At 33.3% G+C, this 15,773-nt stretch overlaps 1 protein-coding gene across 3 annotated transcripts; it reads right to left on the bottom strand.

Moving 5' to 3' along the window:
• Positions 1–3,539: 3,539 nt before the first annotated feature.
• Positions 3,540–10,197, bottom strand: LOC147411344 (putative protein phosphatase 2C 52). Of its 3 annotated transcripts, XM_086447628.1 has the most exons (7): positions 9,927–10,197; positions 8,770–8,804; positions 8,333–8,685; positions 7,899–8,237; positions 7,671–7,788; positions 7,370–7,593; positions 3,540–4,260 (listed from the first exon to the last, which is right to left on the bottom strand). In XM_086447628.1, the coding sequence occupies exons 3-7, from the start codon at positions 8,597–8,599 to the stop codon at positions 3,787–3,789; spliced, it is 1,422 nt and encodes a 473-aa protein (XP_086303754.1). In that variant the 5' UTR covers positions 8,600–8,685; positions 8,770–8,804; positions 9,927–10,197; the 3' UTR covers positions 3,540–3,786. The 3 variants fall into 3 exon arrangements, with proteins under 3 accessions (XP_086303754.1, XP_086303738.1, XP_086303746.1); XM_086447612.1 differs by having other exon boundaries at positions 8,333–8,804; XM_086447620.1 differs by lacking the exon at positions 8,770–8,804.
• Positions 10,198–15,773: the final 5,576 nt, after the last annotated feature.

Below are 15,773 nucleotides of genomic sequence, written 5' to 3'. Positions count from 1 at the left end.
TTCTCTTTCCTCAATGGAAAACTTAAACTAAAATGATAAAATTGCCCTTGTAAAAGTCAAGTTTTTTAATATTTCTTTGGGGACGCTATATGAAATCGCTTTTTTGCTTGTTCACCCACCTAAACACTATTTTCTAATAAATAGCGAAATTACTTATCACACTCACTTAAAAATAAGACTAATTTTTTGTTTGACAGGAAGATTTGTTCGATAGGAAGTTATTGAAAATTTACATTGTGACTCGGTAGGATCCTATCGAATCCACCTGAAAGAATTTGATTGGAACATTATAGATATCTATTGAATCATTTTAGATAGATTTGATAGGTTCCTATTGAATCTATGCTGGCAAATTTAATTTTGACTTATCGAAAGAAGCTTTAGTTTGAATTTATTTCACTATTGAGATGCTAACTACTAGATTAGGAGTTGAAGTTTGCTTGATCATTGCTAACTTATCTTATAAGCTCTAATGGTATTGTTCTTGTACCACATAATTCTAGTTGAAACTTATGTAGATTCAAAGCAGAAGAAGAAGAATGATAAAAAGGATAATGTGAATAAGTGAGATCAGAAGGAGGAGGAAACGAAATGGGTGAAAACGATAAAATTAAAGTTATTGCTTTTTACCCACTTTAAGTGGGTGAGGGGAGCAATAAATGACATATCCCATTGATCGAAATCTTCATAAATAAATTAATGACTAGTGATAAATTGACCTGCTAAAACGGGACATAGTGAGCATGCGGTTGACCTTGCATGTGCACATAACCATAAATCTTTTTTCTTGTGTATCTTGAAGAAAAAGATATATGATTTTGTATGCTACCACATCAACCATGTCAGTTTATCGGGCTCTAAACTAATATAAATAATTCAAGTACCCTTATCTTCAATCCATAGCAAAAAATCCATGATTTTTTTATTTTCAAAACTGATCATCTTCACCATTTTGGATGGAACTCCCTACTCTTGTATTCAATCTTCAAACCTTGAGAAAAGATAAGATTTTGGGAGAAATACAAATTGATGGGATTTGGCGTTATAAAAAAAAAAAAATCTAAGGGTTAAAAGATAGGTTGAGCAAGGTAGAGAAAAATCAAATAAATTTTTTGAAAAAATAGAAAATGATGAAATTTGGGAAAAAAATAAGTTAAAACTGAAATTCTTGAATTGATCTTTATGAGCTTAAATAAGGCTGATTTTGCAATTTTTGGGAATATAAATTAAGGATTTTTTATTATTAAAGATTGAAGATGAGGGCATTTGAATCATTCTAGTTTTTTGTTTTTGTTTTTGTTTTTTTTTTTTTTTTTTTGAACTGGAGAGTGAGTTATAACTAAGGGGGCCTTTGTCATCATTTTGAAAATACAAGAGTGTATCTCAAATAATCACCAAAAATGGTGGAGGGGCATGTCTGTTTTTGTCAGATTTTGAGAGAGGATGGAAAATAAATATTTTAAATTATTGAGGGACGCAAGTTAAAAGTCCTCGAGCAAGTGAAAAGGAAAATGAAGATCCAATTCCAACCACAATTTCACTCACCGTTAGAAAAATTAAGAAACTAAATTAACGGTCGAAAAAACCCTAGATCTGCAAATCTTCGACTCTGAAATCGATTGTTTAATCGTCAATGGCAAAGCTGCAAACGATAGAGGATCGAAAGAAGAGGAACCATGGATCCACGATGTTCTTCCTTCTCGTTGATTATTTGTTCCTTCTCAGCTTCTTCGGATTCCTCTGTTTCTTCATATTGAAGATGGTGAGATTGGATTGGATTTGAGAAAATGAGAGGGGGAGAGAGAGAGAGAGAGAGATTTGTATCGATCTACTGCAAGTCTGCTAATGGGTGATTGTATCTCTTCCTATTTTGACAATGTGGATTTGATGTTGATTGAATTGTTGTTGCACGTATGTTTGGATTGATTTTCTTTCAGTTGATATCCTTCTGAAATGGATCCATGCCACAAATTATTATTTTTAAATTAAAAGAGATAACCTTAGATAATATTGTTATTCAGTTTTGACTCATATTTTGTGGAATTAATGATATATTTTCATAATTCAACATCAAGTTTCTCTAGATTTATTCATAATCACAAAAGTTGGGGCTTTGTGATTGAATAAAATTAGAGTTACTTTTTGAGCAAGAACCAGTTGTGGGGCAGGGTGGTTGGATATTTATTGGAACAATTAAGAATTTTGCGAATCTTTGCTTGTATTTTTTTTTTTTTTTTTAAAAGGTCCAGATAGGCTTGAAAGGATTTGTTCAAAAAAGAATAAATCACGTATCTTTCCAAAGGTTTCATGCACAATAATAAGAAGACATCATGCACAATAATAAGAAGACATCATTGCAAATCAGGGTTTCTCTGAAAAGAATTCCTTGTAAGTCCACGTGTCGATCGCAGAGCCAACATTTCTCTATCCACAAGTTCCTACGGGAAGTGGTGTAATAATTTGAGGCATAAAGTGCAAAATTTCATTGATGAAAGCAAGATCGCGGTGTCAACAAAGGAATCGCTGCCCCTGATTAGGCACTCTGCTTTAACCATGATCATTGATCTTCTTCAGTTGTTACAAAGTACTCAGATGACGATTGTTCTACATTCTAGAAGGTATTGGAGTTATCGATTTGTAAAGTCATTTTGAGGTTGGTCACAATAATGAACTTTGTTTCAATAGCATAATACATGGTTCTAGACATGGTAGAATAGATCAATGATGTATCAGGGTTTGTTTAACCAACCCCAAAGCTATGGGATAAAAGTTTTGAGGATGAATGTGATAATGAAAGCTTACTTGACCTCCTAAGGAGACTGCTTAGTTTTCAATCAAAGCCATTGGATTATCCTTTCTGGAAAATCACAGATTGTTTTAGGAAAATATATGAAGAATGACTTGGTATAGTAGGAATTGACCAGTGAACGCACACACACACACAAATCATGACTTTTTGAACTCGTGAAAATTTGACTTTGAATTGAAAATAATCTAACTTCTACGCAGATCAAGACCAATACGAATGGTGGACAAATTATTTGATACAAACCCAACGAATGCATAAAAAATACCTGTGTAAGTGGCACAGGAATTTAAGCCCACATCTCTTTGGGGTCATAACACATCATTTTCACATTTATAACCTTATCACCCGTTTTTTTAGTCTCAGCTAAGATTTTTCCCCAACTCACTCCTACCGACGTTTGAAGCTAAAATTTCTGATGTTAGCTCTAGTACCAAACGATGCGAACTTGACCAACACACCAAACTACCCACGTGTTAGTTGTGTGGAAAGTTAAGCTCATATCTTTTGGGGGTGGTAACGTTATTGGCAATGTTAATCATCAGGCCAATAACTATATCCGTCCAATTGGATTCTCGAATACAAATAAGGAGTAAGGCTTAACTCATAGATATAGTTACTCCCAATTTGTAATCCGTCCGTAGCACTCACAAGGGTATCATGTTGAACGATCCAACTGAATGATGTGTAAAAACACGCTTCATCCCAAAATCAGATGATCAGAGAGAAAATGTACAGCTAAAAACAACATTGTATTTGGATAAAGAAAATTGCCAGTGAATCATAAAGGAGAAACAGACAGGGACCATTCCCTTCATAAGCATGATGAGATAAAAATATTGACCTTGACCGAGTAAGACTCAGTTTTGGCCCGGCTCAAAGCAATCATAATCAGTGGGACTGACTGTACTGTGTAAAATCTAAACCTTAAACCTCTACAAGTTGGATTTATGAGGTTCAAGTAGAAAGAAAAAATAAAGTCAGGAGTGGAGCTTCTCACCAGAAAATCTAGGAAGTTGAACAAACGAGTTGACTCGGATTACACCTTCCAAACCTGACCAGTTCTGATCATCACCTGTTACTACCTTCACCCCATTTTCTTCATCTTCAACTTGCATTCTGTTTGGATCACTGTCCACAGCAGACCTGACTGTAAAGTTCCTCTGCAAACATGGTTCTTCTGGATTCTGGCCTTCATCCGATTCAGTTGCGGTGCAAGAATGATGGCTGTTATTGGTGGCTGAAAAGATGCCTTGCTCCTCTGGCTCAGATTCAGAATCTATGTTTCCATCCAAGAACAAGCAAACTACAGCACAATCATCCATTTTCGAAGTTGGGTACTTGCGATTCCACTCACGAGCAGCAGATTTAACTACAATACGTGCAGCTGATGAACGAGTGGGAGCTGAGGCCACAATCTCAACCACGTCTTCATTGCTTAATACGTCCCAAACCTGCAACATGATAGTGTACCTTAACTAAATTCATACACACAAAGAAGGCACTCTTTAATGTAAATGAAATGTGATTCTCAGCCATCAATAGTAAGATAGCCACCAGGGAATAAAAATTATACTACCCTTTTACTATCTATACATAGTTTGGTGCATGGAGAGCATCTGAGCACCAAGAAAGTGTCCATCCTTGAGCACGATCAATTACTGATGGGAAGAGTTTTTTCCTTTATAGAGGGATTTTTTCAGCATCTAGAGGAATAAAGAGGATTGAATGGTTGAAATCATCCAATAATACTTCAGCCATGTAGATCTTCTGAGGTGGGACCCAACTGCTTCTCCAGTTTGGTGGGAGGGGTGTGCGTGGTGGGGGGGTGGGGCATTTACAGTTTAGTAAATATTCAAGATTCCTAGAGCTCGTCTCATTCAGTGATCTTAGAGATTTTGGGATTACTCTTTCTTTGGTCCAAGTTGAAGAAAGATTTCGAGGGAGTTAGCTTCGAAGATTTTGTTTTTAATTGGGAAATCATGTGTGGCGTTTAGCCCCCTGTTGTTTTTGTGTTTTTTTGCTTTCTTTTTCTTCGCTTTGTTGTTTCTCCTTTCTTGTTGTTTGGGGGCTATCTCAGCCTCCCTATCTTCTTTTAATTAATACAAGTTATATTTATCAAAAAAAAAATATTCAAGATTCCTTCATATATTTTGTGTATAGATCCATCATTCATCATCTATTGTCATATTCTAAATGTTGAGACGGAAAGTGAAGTTTATTTCACCACCCAACTCTACCAAGAGCCTAATCTTCAGTCAAGGCATGTTTGATCAAGTGTTCCATCACTACCTCAATCCACATTATTTTCATGGACAAGGATCTAAATTACACTTAAGACCTAGCATTCAGATTTACAAAGAACTACTCATAGAACCCTAGTTAGTGTTTTTTTTACATCTAAAATAGGAATCAATCCCTAGAATTTCTAGGATAATCCAAACCAGATGGGATCAATGTAGGATATACATGCTTATCAAAAAAATGTAGGATATAAATCATGGACAAGAAAAGCATAAAATATTTGTTTTCTCCCCATTAAATGTTCCTAAGCAAGCACAATGATTATATTTGCAACAACCAGGGGCAAATATTATATTTTGATACGAGTATAAAAGTTTAATTTCAAGAAAAGAGGGGAAACAAGTAAACCTGCCAAACATAAGGGTTCTGGTTTCCACCATAATTATAAAAAAGCAAGTTTTTTTTTTTTTTTCTGGCAAGTCAAGCAAGTTAAATTGTATTACACTTTATTTAAGAGTAGCAGGCTCTTACTACAGAAGGGTAAGAAGTAAAGTGCAAAACTAGCTGCTCTCATGAAGTAATAACTTCCCATGCACACTTAAATCCTCAAAAAACAGACCCCGGAACTCCTTAAAGTTTGAACCATAGAAATTGCAGTGCTTTCACACCAACGGTTAGGCTCTGCACTATATTCTTGTTTCCATAAAAAACACTCCTACTCTCTGTCAAACGATTCCAAGAAAATCACGAACAATATGAACCAGGGATACTCAATTCGTAAGTTTGGTACCGAACCAGTTCGCTGTAGGTTCATGAAATGTAGCAAACCAACTTGAATTTCATTTTATTTTTAACTTTTTTACATCATCCTCCACATCTTCATAATATTTGAGCTATCCCCCGAAATCTTTGAACTAGTATTCCCCTTTGACCTTTGTCGTTTTTAATAGAATAATGAAAAATGACTAAATACCCTCATTTTCAGCAAATAAATAAGAAAAGGTTGATTTTTTCTTCCCCAAAATCTGCTATGTTCAATGTGTATTTTACCCTACTCATTACTTGAAGTTTCAAATGCCTTCATCTCTGTCTACCCTTGCGAACCGAGTTCATTCTTGAGTGGCAAATCATGAACCGTGAACCCGAATTCAAACTAAGCAAACCCACGAATCAGGTAACATAGATATGAACCCATACAAAATCCTTCCACTCATAGGAAAAGCAGGTGTCTGATGGAATGAGACAGTCCAATAAATGTCGAAAAGGTTAAAAAATGAGCTGAAATTCCCAAAGCTAACTTAGAATGGATAAGAAGATGATTACCTGTTGTGCCAATAGATCTTCACTTTGACAGGTAATCGACTAGGATGATTCTACAGGAAGTATGCAGACCGTATGGGATCCTATCCCCCCCCCCCCCCCCCCCAACAAGATTATGAAGGCTGGAAAGGAGTATCGCGGAGATTCTTAGATCCATATTCTGTATGAGGATTTAGAGATGCACTCTTACACCTCTCCATGAAAGGCAAATACAGAGAGGAAACTATTTGTTACAAGAGTATGGGATACACAATTCAGATGTTTGTCAATATAAAGATAAAAAACTTAACTTCAGTCTTTTGTTTTGTTCCTGTCTTCCATTGTTAGTACTTATAGACCAACTATTAGGTGAAGTCATTACACTTAATATTACAAAAAAACTATAAGGAATTATATCTTTCCAAAATCAATGTATCCTTGTCTTGGTCATGTGGTGTGAAACAAATATCAAAAGTTGACACCGACTAATACTTCAAGCTTGAATTTCAGAAAACTTAAACCACCACAATGAGGCATCAGATATAGCACAAACAACAATCAAGAACACTACATCACTCTTGGGTGGTTGCCATGTTTGAGATCAACCAATGTATCAGAGTTCTTTCAAACACTTTGAAATCCAACAGTGGAAAAAGAAGAATTTTATTACAAATTCTAAGTTACTCAATATTGCAAATCAATAGTTATACATATAAGTTGGTGAAACAAGTTTAGATAAAGTGATCCACATGCCATAGACGTCGGATTTAAGAAAGTAAAATTTTATTTTTATTGATTCCAATTTTCAACTCATCTTTTCTACCATATCTTACAGAACAAAAAACTATTTGGTACATAAATTTGTTTAATCCATCGATGCTTCTGAGAAAAGTAACTAACTAGCCATCTTTCATAGCCAAAAACCCAAAAGTTTACAGTTTCTATGTTTTAGTGGCCCACGAATTTAGGTGCAGCAGAGAAATAAAGGCTAAATTCCATGAGCATATATAGGACACTTACCCCATCTGATGCAAGCACAATGAATTGATCCCTTTCTGTGAGTACCCTATGAGAAAACTCAGGTATAGATATCACTCCATAATCCTTCAAACAGAAATCTCCAAACGCCCTAGCCATTGCCAACCCAGGTGCATTATCAAACGGCAACCAAACCCTATGCACTTCAGGTTCATCTTGGAGTGCAAAGACCCTTCCTTTACAGCTTTTAATCCGTTCAGCTTCCCCTACAATTGATCAAGATGAAAAGGGTGTAAGCTTCAACATGTCTATAACAATGAAAGTATATAATATTAAGACATACTCGGCAAGTCAGGTTTCAGATCAACTGTCAATTGTACTGCAATCATGGCATCGCTGCTGTCTTTAGATCCCAAAATCGCCCGAGAATCTCCAATGTTTCCCATGAAAAGATTCAACCCCTAAAAACCATGAACTAACAGATAATAAGAATCAAAAGAAAAAAAATCATAATAATACAAAGGAAAATCTGGGTGGTGGTGGCGGTGGTGGTGGTGGTTTTGTGGCTCACCTGTTTCACTATAGTGACAGCAGTGCTACCACTGCAGAAGCAGTCCAAGGTAGAATGGGACCTAAGCTCCTTGTCCATAGCCTTGTATGACTTACGAAAAGCTTCTCTCCACAAAGACCTCAGCTGATGCTCAGGTGAACCACCTTTCTCCAAGGCATCTAGGGTATTTTTCTTACAAAAACATTTACCACTCGATACATTCCCTCCTGACTCGTAAGATTGCAGGTATGAAAGCAATTTCAATGGGAGGAAATCCCTCACTTTCCTTGAGACGAGATGGCCTTGTGGGCCATGCCCATCAAAGACACCGCAAAATATCGCATCTTCCGAGTCAAAATCCTACATTGAACAGAGATATACACAAGTTCAACAAAAAATAAACGTCTACAAATGGGTAATACAGTCTTGGTAGGAATTGGATGAAAAGATCTTACTTCCCACACAATCATGGAGTCCTGATTTATTCCCTTCCGTCCTTGTTGGGTGAAAATACACGAAGTTCTGCTCTTTCCATTTGTGAAAATCCGATTGGGTATGTAAGGTAAGTGTTGCAAGGTATTGACATATTCGGAGAATGACCTCTTATCTCTCCCACTCTTTTGACTATGTGCTTTGGACCCAAAAAATGCAGAAGAAATAATCTGTCCATTGCTTTTGTTCCTACTAATCTGATCACTACTGACCGAAACACAGCTCCCCATCTGCTCAAAAGCCTCAAAATGGAGGCATCCAAAAGAAAAGTGAAGCTGAATTTCCTTCTTTACCAGGGCAGAATGCACTCGAAATTCTGGAAATTTGTCAAATAGTCAACAAGTCGAAAGATAATCCAACTTATCAACTAGGTTTGATTATTTTAGTAAAATGTGGATACAGAACATCAAACGCGAACACCGACAACAAAATGAGCTGAATAAAACGAAATTGAATTAATTAATCAGTAATATCGAATAAAATAGAAATAGCAGCAATTAAAGAAAAACAAATGGAAGGGATTGAGGTTCTCTAACAACAAATAAGTTGACAGAATAGAAAATTCAGAAAAATGTCCTGATTCGCTTTCATTGTTCATCGTGAATTAAATGATGAGGAAATTTATATATACAATAGAACAGGAGAATCTAATGCATATCTTCCAAAAACATGAGATGATTAGAGAAACAATGAAATATATTCAAAGATCCGAAATACAAAAGTAAATTGAAACATCTGTCTTTGATTCCAAAACAGATGGCCATGAAAACTCAAAATGATGCATCAAGATCAAAGAACAAGAGGCAAAGCAAAGTCTTAAAGTCGAAAAGTACAAGTTAAAAAATAATAACAAAAAAAACAGTTCCCAAAGTAGCAATGAAATTGACGAAAAATCAAAAAGTTAATATTTGATCTCTAAAAATCATCAAATAATCAGCAACGAAAACCGAATCAATTTTCAGGATCCTTAACGCATCTCGACAAAAAATTTAAAAAAAAAAAAAATCAGAAAAAGCTTTAGTATTTAAAGTGATTTTTTGAAGAAAAACAAAGTAAACGAGAAAGGAAGACGAATCGGCACCGAAAATTCGGATCTACTGAGGCTTGGATCTCTCTTTCATCAGAGAATCAAATAGAAGAATAGTAGAAAATGACGAAACAATGCAATGATTTTGCCGATCTTCGATCACAGAAACCGAAAAATCTACAAAATTTTGTTCTAGTAAAAAACTTAAACAAAAACAAAAGCAAAAAAAAGTGAATTAGAAATGACTTAGACAGAAGGAATCCGAATCTGTTCTTGCTAAATATCTTCCACAGTGACTAACTTTATGTTCTCCACCAAAACAAGTAACAGAGAAGTTTCACTTGGAAAAAAAAAATGAAAAATTAGAGCATTAAAATTTAGATTACGGATACAAATCTAGCAATCTCCAACAGTAAAAAAAAACAGAGATTAGTGACAACTACAAATCATCTTAGAGAAGGGAAAAAACTGAACAACAAAATGAGAAAATTTCAGCAATTTTTTTTTAGGGAGAGATTGAGAATGAGAACCAGATGATCTGCAGAAACTCCAATATGTACGGAACAAGGAGAACTGCAAGAAAAAGAGTAAAAGCAGATGAGATTTCAGTACAAGATGACCATCTCTTTCTTCAGAAACTCCATGAATCTGCTCCTAGCTTTCATACGAAGCTCTTTCTCTGAAGATTAGAAATCTGATTCGAATGACAGCAGGGAGTTGAGTCACGTGCCATTGCACATGCAAGAACTTTCAGAGAGACAGAGAGAGAGAGGACTCATGCTCTCTGCCATAAAATAAAAAGAAACAATAAATTAGCCGTCTGCTCGATTTATTTATTTATTTATTTGACCTAAAATACACACATGTAATTTTAGAAATTAGGTTATTTTGCGTTATCTAGCAATATATCTTCGAGATACGTAACGGATAGTACGAAATTTGACTGAAAAATATATATATAACCCGGACCTGAGTGAACTAAAAAAGCGGAAATGATTGATTTGGGGGGGATAGAGACTACTCATATCCATGATCCACTTTTTAACGTCTTCCTTCTTTTGCGGGCAGTTTGATTTTGCCTCGTCGCTGTTCACACGAAATTTTTTCAGCAAGAGTCTGATTTACCCTTATTAAGATTACTTGGGACCAACCTCTGGCGTTTAGGGTTGTAGAGGATAAAATTCTATGAACTTTGAAAAAATATTTTACAATTTTAAATTTAAAATTTTGAATTTCTTTTTGAAGTGGTTTTTTTTTTTTCTTAATATAAATTTTTGGATGAAATTTAGAAGCTGTCGTGTTGGATTTGCTGATCTGGTGAACCATTTGAGCAAAAGAACCTTTTATAGTATGCAGAGCTCACAAAGATTAAGGCATCATAAAACGCACATATTAGATAAATAGTTTAATGTTGTTGAAGTATGGGGTTATAAAACATTATAATAAGGTGTATTATGATACATCATATCAATTTTATTTAGATTATGATAAGCTAATGATGAATTTATTAGATTAGATTAGATTTTCCTATTTAGAGTTTGTTGATAATTAAGATTATTCTCTAATTTTCTATTACCTTAATAGGGTTCAATGTAGTTTGTCCAAGAGATTCAATCAATCCTTATTCTTCTCTAATAAGAATAGTGAGCACAATACAGCATAGATCTTCGTTAAATATATAAAAAAAAAAATACATATATAATAATATTGAAATAAACACCTGAATAAAATAATTACGCTCTAATTAAGATTGAAGTTGGGCTAAGACTTGTAACTCAATTAATTTGTTGGTTTGACACGTTGCAAAACAACTTTGAGGTTAGATTTAAATGGGAATGAGTCCCGGAGATGTCAGTCTGTGATCACAGGGCAAAGATAGGATCTTAAAAGTAATTGTCACATCTTTCAAGCAAACAAAATCTCACGTGCAGAATGATTATGAGTGCACATCCAACTTGATATTGAATAGGCTGACTCGATCGATAGGTCGACTATGACATCATGCTAACACGCGACCATGTAGAATGCGTGATGCATGAAATTCGAAGGTTGACACATATCAATATTCTTAAGGGTTCTATCACTAGAATGTCATACAATTAAGTCATGGATTTGAGAATTTATAAATAAGTAACAAGAGAAGGCGAAATGTACACATTAATCTTGATTAAAGTTATCCCTATACCCTAATAATTTTGAGATTGATTTGATCATCAGAATACATTCAAAGTAGACATAAGCACATGATCCAACATTTCTATTATTACCAACAGGGAGGAAAGTCACCCAACAGGAATCAAAGAAGATCAAGTGCCCACAACGATAATATCCTTACATGCTTATTATAACTAGAAGAATTTGTATTGTTGATCCAAATTCACATTAGTCAAATTTTAAATTATAAAAATATGTTTCATCATGTTCATGACAGTGTACACATTGTATATTGATCATTTTATTAAAAGTTTTAAATAATTTTCCATATTAACTATAAAGAAAGTTATAAACTTACATACATATTATTTTTTTAACTTATTTGAAAAATACACATCCACCCATTAATTTAAGGGACTATGACCATAGGGACTTATTTTTTGAAAATATGTACCAAAAAATCCCTTCTAAAAAATATGTACTCCTTTTATAAAATATTAGTCTAAAAAGGATTTTTGAAGCAAAAATATTGTAACTACCATTTCAATGATTTTAGAGGTTTAAATAAATGTGTTTATTTGAGAATATTTTTGGTACTCCTATGTTTTAAAATTAATGACATGCCCCCTGATTATGGTTTTCTCTTACGGAACAATGAAAAATGAGATATAAATGAAAAAAAATTCTTGTTTTCTCTTCCCAAAATTAGTAATTTTTAACTCACATAGATGATGATGGAGATGAGCAACGTCATCATCACCATCAAACCGATTTGATCTATGTATAGATTTATTTAATTATATAAATAATTTTTAATAATTAAAACATAATTTTAAAACTCGACTTGAATGTTCATTGAATTGATTCAACCTCAACAAATTAGCAAGTCGACTTAAATGAGTCAAAAAAAAATTATAATGGATTTATGAATAACTTTTAATAAAAATAAAATTATTTATTATTTTTCACATAATTATTAATGATCAAATAAATTGGTCAAGTTTTTTATTTGACTTGAACTATTTTTAGATCAAACTACTTTCTAGAGTTTTTAAAAAGGTATTTAAGGTATTTTATTTCAAAAAAGAATCTTCAAAAGATGGTTAATATTTTATTAAGTGGGACTTAAATGTCTCTATTGTTTATTATGAGTCTATTAGGTACATATTCTTAATAAATAGTCATTTACAGTCATTGTCCCTTAATTTAATAAAAAGTCATCTTCGTGTAACATTGAAATTGACATCGTTTCACACAGAGAACCATAAATATTTCTCACTCAGTAGCTGAATGAATCACATCTATGGTTCTGTTTCTGTACACACATTCACATCAGAAATGTGTGAAACGATGTCACTTTCAATGTTTCGTCGGCACTTTCCTTCGATAAAATCAGAGAAGGGATATTGAGTAAAAATTTATTAAAGTCAAGAATTAGGACCACATAATGTACGTTGTTAGAGGATGTTCTTGAATAAGTATAAATAAATATTAAACATGCTTTGGATCGTACTTATGCTATCTTCTAAGATCATTTAATTATAGGGAATTAAGGACTGACTTTCGACTTCACCATTTAATAACTTTACATTTTGAATTTGAAAAAACTTTTAAAAGCTTTTGACGTTAGACCATCATTTTGCTCCAACTTAAGTTCACACCTAAAGTGAATGGAAATCATCAATTTAAAAAGTAAGTAGAAAACTTCTATTACCACACCAATTTTTTTTTTCAAAAATAAATTAAAATTTTCACTTTCTATTTTTCTTTAATCTCTATGGAAAAATGTTGGAATGACACAAAAGGGAGACACAAAGGTGACAAAAATGATGTGGTGACCGTAGATGCTTTTTACTCGTATCTCGCAGAAAAGCATCTATGATAATGTTTGCGCTACCACGAGTTTTTGTCACCTTTGTGTCACCCCAGCACGGCTCCATTTATATAGTGCGATTTCAAATGTTTTAACGATGACTAATGCTGAATTGACATTGGGATTTACTGTGATTCTCACATTTCCAACGTGGAGGTGGACAGATGTTTTTTACTTGTATCTCGAGGAAACATGTCTATGGTCATGTGTGCACCTCCACTTCAAAAATGCGAGAATGGCAGTAAATCCCAATGTCACCCCAGGATTTTTCTTTAAATGATAGCAAGTGTAAATCACAGATTCAGAGATGATAAATAATTTAATTTTCATCTGCCTTTATGTAATTTCAAGTTTTTTTTTAATAGTTTTAAGATTTAATGCTAATACCAGATGCTTTAATGCAGAAACTTAATTGATATCTGACTTAAAAGTATATAAAAATTCTGATTTTTGTCAAATTTCTCCAATCTAAGCTTCTTTAGTTGCATAATATTAAGGCCTCGTTTGGAAGACGGTGTGCTCTTGGGAAGTGCTTTTATACTAGCACTGTCATTGGACCTACTTTTAGTGGAAGTTATGCACGATTGATACATTTGCTAAGAGTGTTTAGGAAATGATTTTGGAGAAACAATTTCCCTGGAGATTTTGATATTTGTATCAAATATTAGCTTTATTGGTTGTTAATTGATTTAATACCTAAGAAACCTCATGGAGGTTATTTTAGTTAATAAATAAAATAAGCACGTATCATTCAACCATCCAGTAACTTTTGAAGCTCCGTCAACTTTAAATGAGTCAAATAAAATTATGCTGAATTTATGAATAGTTTTTAATTTAAAAAAAGATTATTTATTATTTTTCACAGAAATATTAATGACCAAATAAATTACTCAAGCTTTTTTATTTGGCTGACATGTTTTTAGATCAAATCACTTTCTAAACTTTTTAAAAGGGTATTTAAGGTATTTTTCTTAAAACGATATTCAAAAGATCTTTAATAGGTTAATGTTTTATTAAGTGGGACTTGAGGGGACTTCATGCAAAACGCTAGAAGCAAGAAAATTATTTTGAAAAGCTTTTCATTTTTCTCCATAGTTTTTGTGTCTGGCAAGAAGTTCTTCTCAAATATGATATCAATTACTAATTCCAACTCCAAAAAATACTAATTTAACTTCAAAGTGCGAGCCTCTTAGCTTTGGAGTTTCCTTTATTTTTTTAAAGAGTTACTATTGGCATCCCAAATTTTACTTATTACATCTCAATTTCTTAAAGATGAAAACACACTCTTCAAACATTATCGAGGTTTGGCTCAAATTATAATCTCAACATTACAAAACATTATAATGCCCAATTCAAACAATTTCAATAGTTATTTACAATTATAAATGGCTCATAAAATCTTTAACCTAAAAATTATAAATTTAGAAAAAAAAAAAAAAAAAGAAGAGAACTTCTATTGGTACACACTTTTACTTATTCTTAATCATTCATTTATTTACTTAATTTTTAATTGGAGTGCAATAAGTAAAACTTGGAGAGCCAACTTTTATTATGATTGTGCATTATTGGCTCAAAAATGAAATATTTTTGTAAGCTTTTGAAGAGAAGTTTAATTTTTTAGCCAATAATGACAATCTTAATAAAAGACCGACTACTTGCATATCAATTGCATTTCATTGCATAAAATCTTCCTTGTGCTTTTTCATCCATGTCTGTGCTAAAATTGAAAATAAAAATAAACAAAAAAACAGCACTCATCATCTTCTTCTTCTATCCAATACGACACTGAGAGAAAAGGCCTTTGAATGTTATTCGATAGAATAACAACAAAGAATGATGAACTTAAAGAAGATCGCAAAGACTCCTTCCATGAGTTGTAGGTTGAAATACACTACCTATTACTTGTGATTTTTAAAGACATTTTGATCACATAAATCAAAAATTCTTCACGAAGGTACCTTGCAAACCCCATTGCCATTTACAAATTTATTGCTTTTAAAAGCCAAAAAATTAAAAATAGAAAGGTTGAGTCGAGTAAAAAAATAAATAACTAAATAACTTCTAATATAAGGACTAAATATTAAAAATATTACAGCATGTATGAGTCAAAAAGATTCATAAAAAATGTGGATTCGGTCTAAAAAATACTTAATTCCCAATCAAATCAAGTTGGGTTTAACGAGTATTTGAGTAGAAGACTCGAGCTAAAGTTAGTTATAAGTCTCGCCCAAAACATGAGTTCCTAGGCCTAGCCATGCTAATGAGCCCAACTCAAGAATAGACAATGGTTCAAGCTCGGCCTGGAACGGGTCCAGATGTAATCGAGATTGGTCTGGGACCAATCCAAGAA

The sequence above is a fragment of the Akebia trifoliata genome, chromosome 1 (genome assembly GCF_017979445.1).
Source record: "Akebia trifoliata isolate Shusen 1 chromosome 1, ASM1797944v1, whole genome shotgun sequence".
Classification (NCBI taxonomy): Eukaryota; Viridiplantae; Streptophyta; class Magnoliopsida; order Ranunculales; family Lardizabalaceae; genus Akebia; species Akebia trifoliata.
The sequence above is the reverse complement of the archived record's forward strand: the minus strand, read 5'-3'. Positions and strand labels throughout refer to the sequence as shown.

Excerpts from the sequence above, each read along its gene's own strand:
- LOC147411344 (XM_086447612.1), bottom strand. The coding sequence starts at position 8,599 with ATGGGGAGCTGTGTTTCGGTCAGTAGTGATCAGATTAGTAGGAACAAA. Across the intron at positions 8,238-8,332 it reads ACTCCATGATTGTGTGGGAA|GATTTTGACTCGGAAGATGC; the intron begins GTAAGATCTTTT and ends TGTTCAATGTAG. Across the intron at positions 7,594-7,670 it reads TCTGAAACCTGACTTGCCGA|GGGAAGCTGAACGGATTAAA; the intron begins GTATGTCTTAAT and ends GATCAATTGTAG.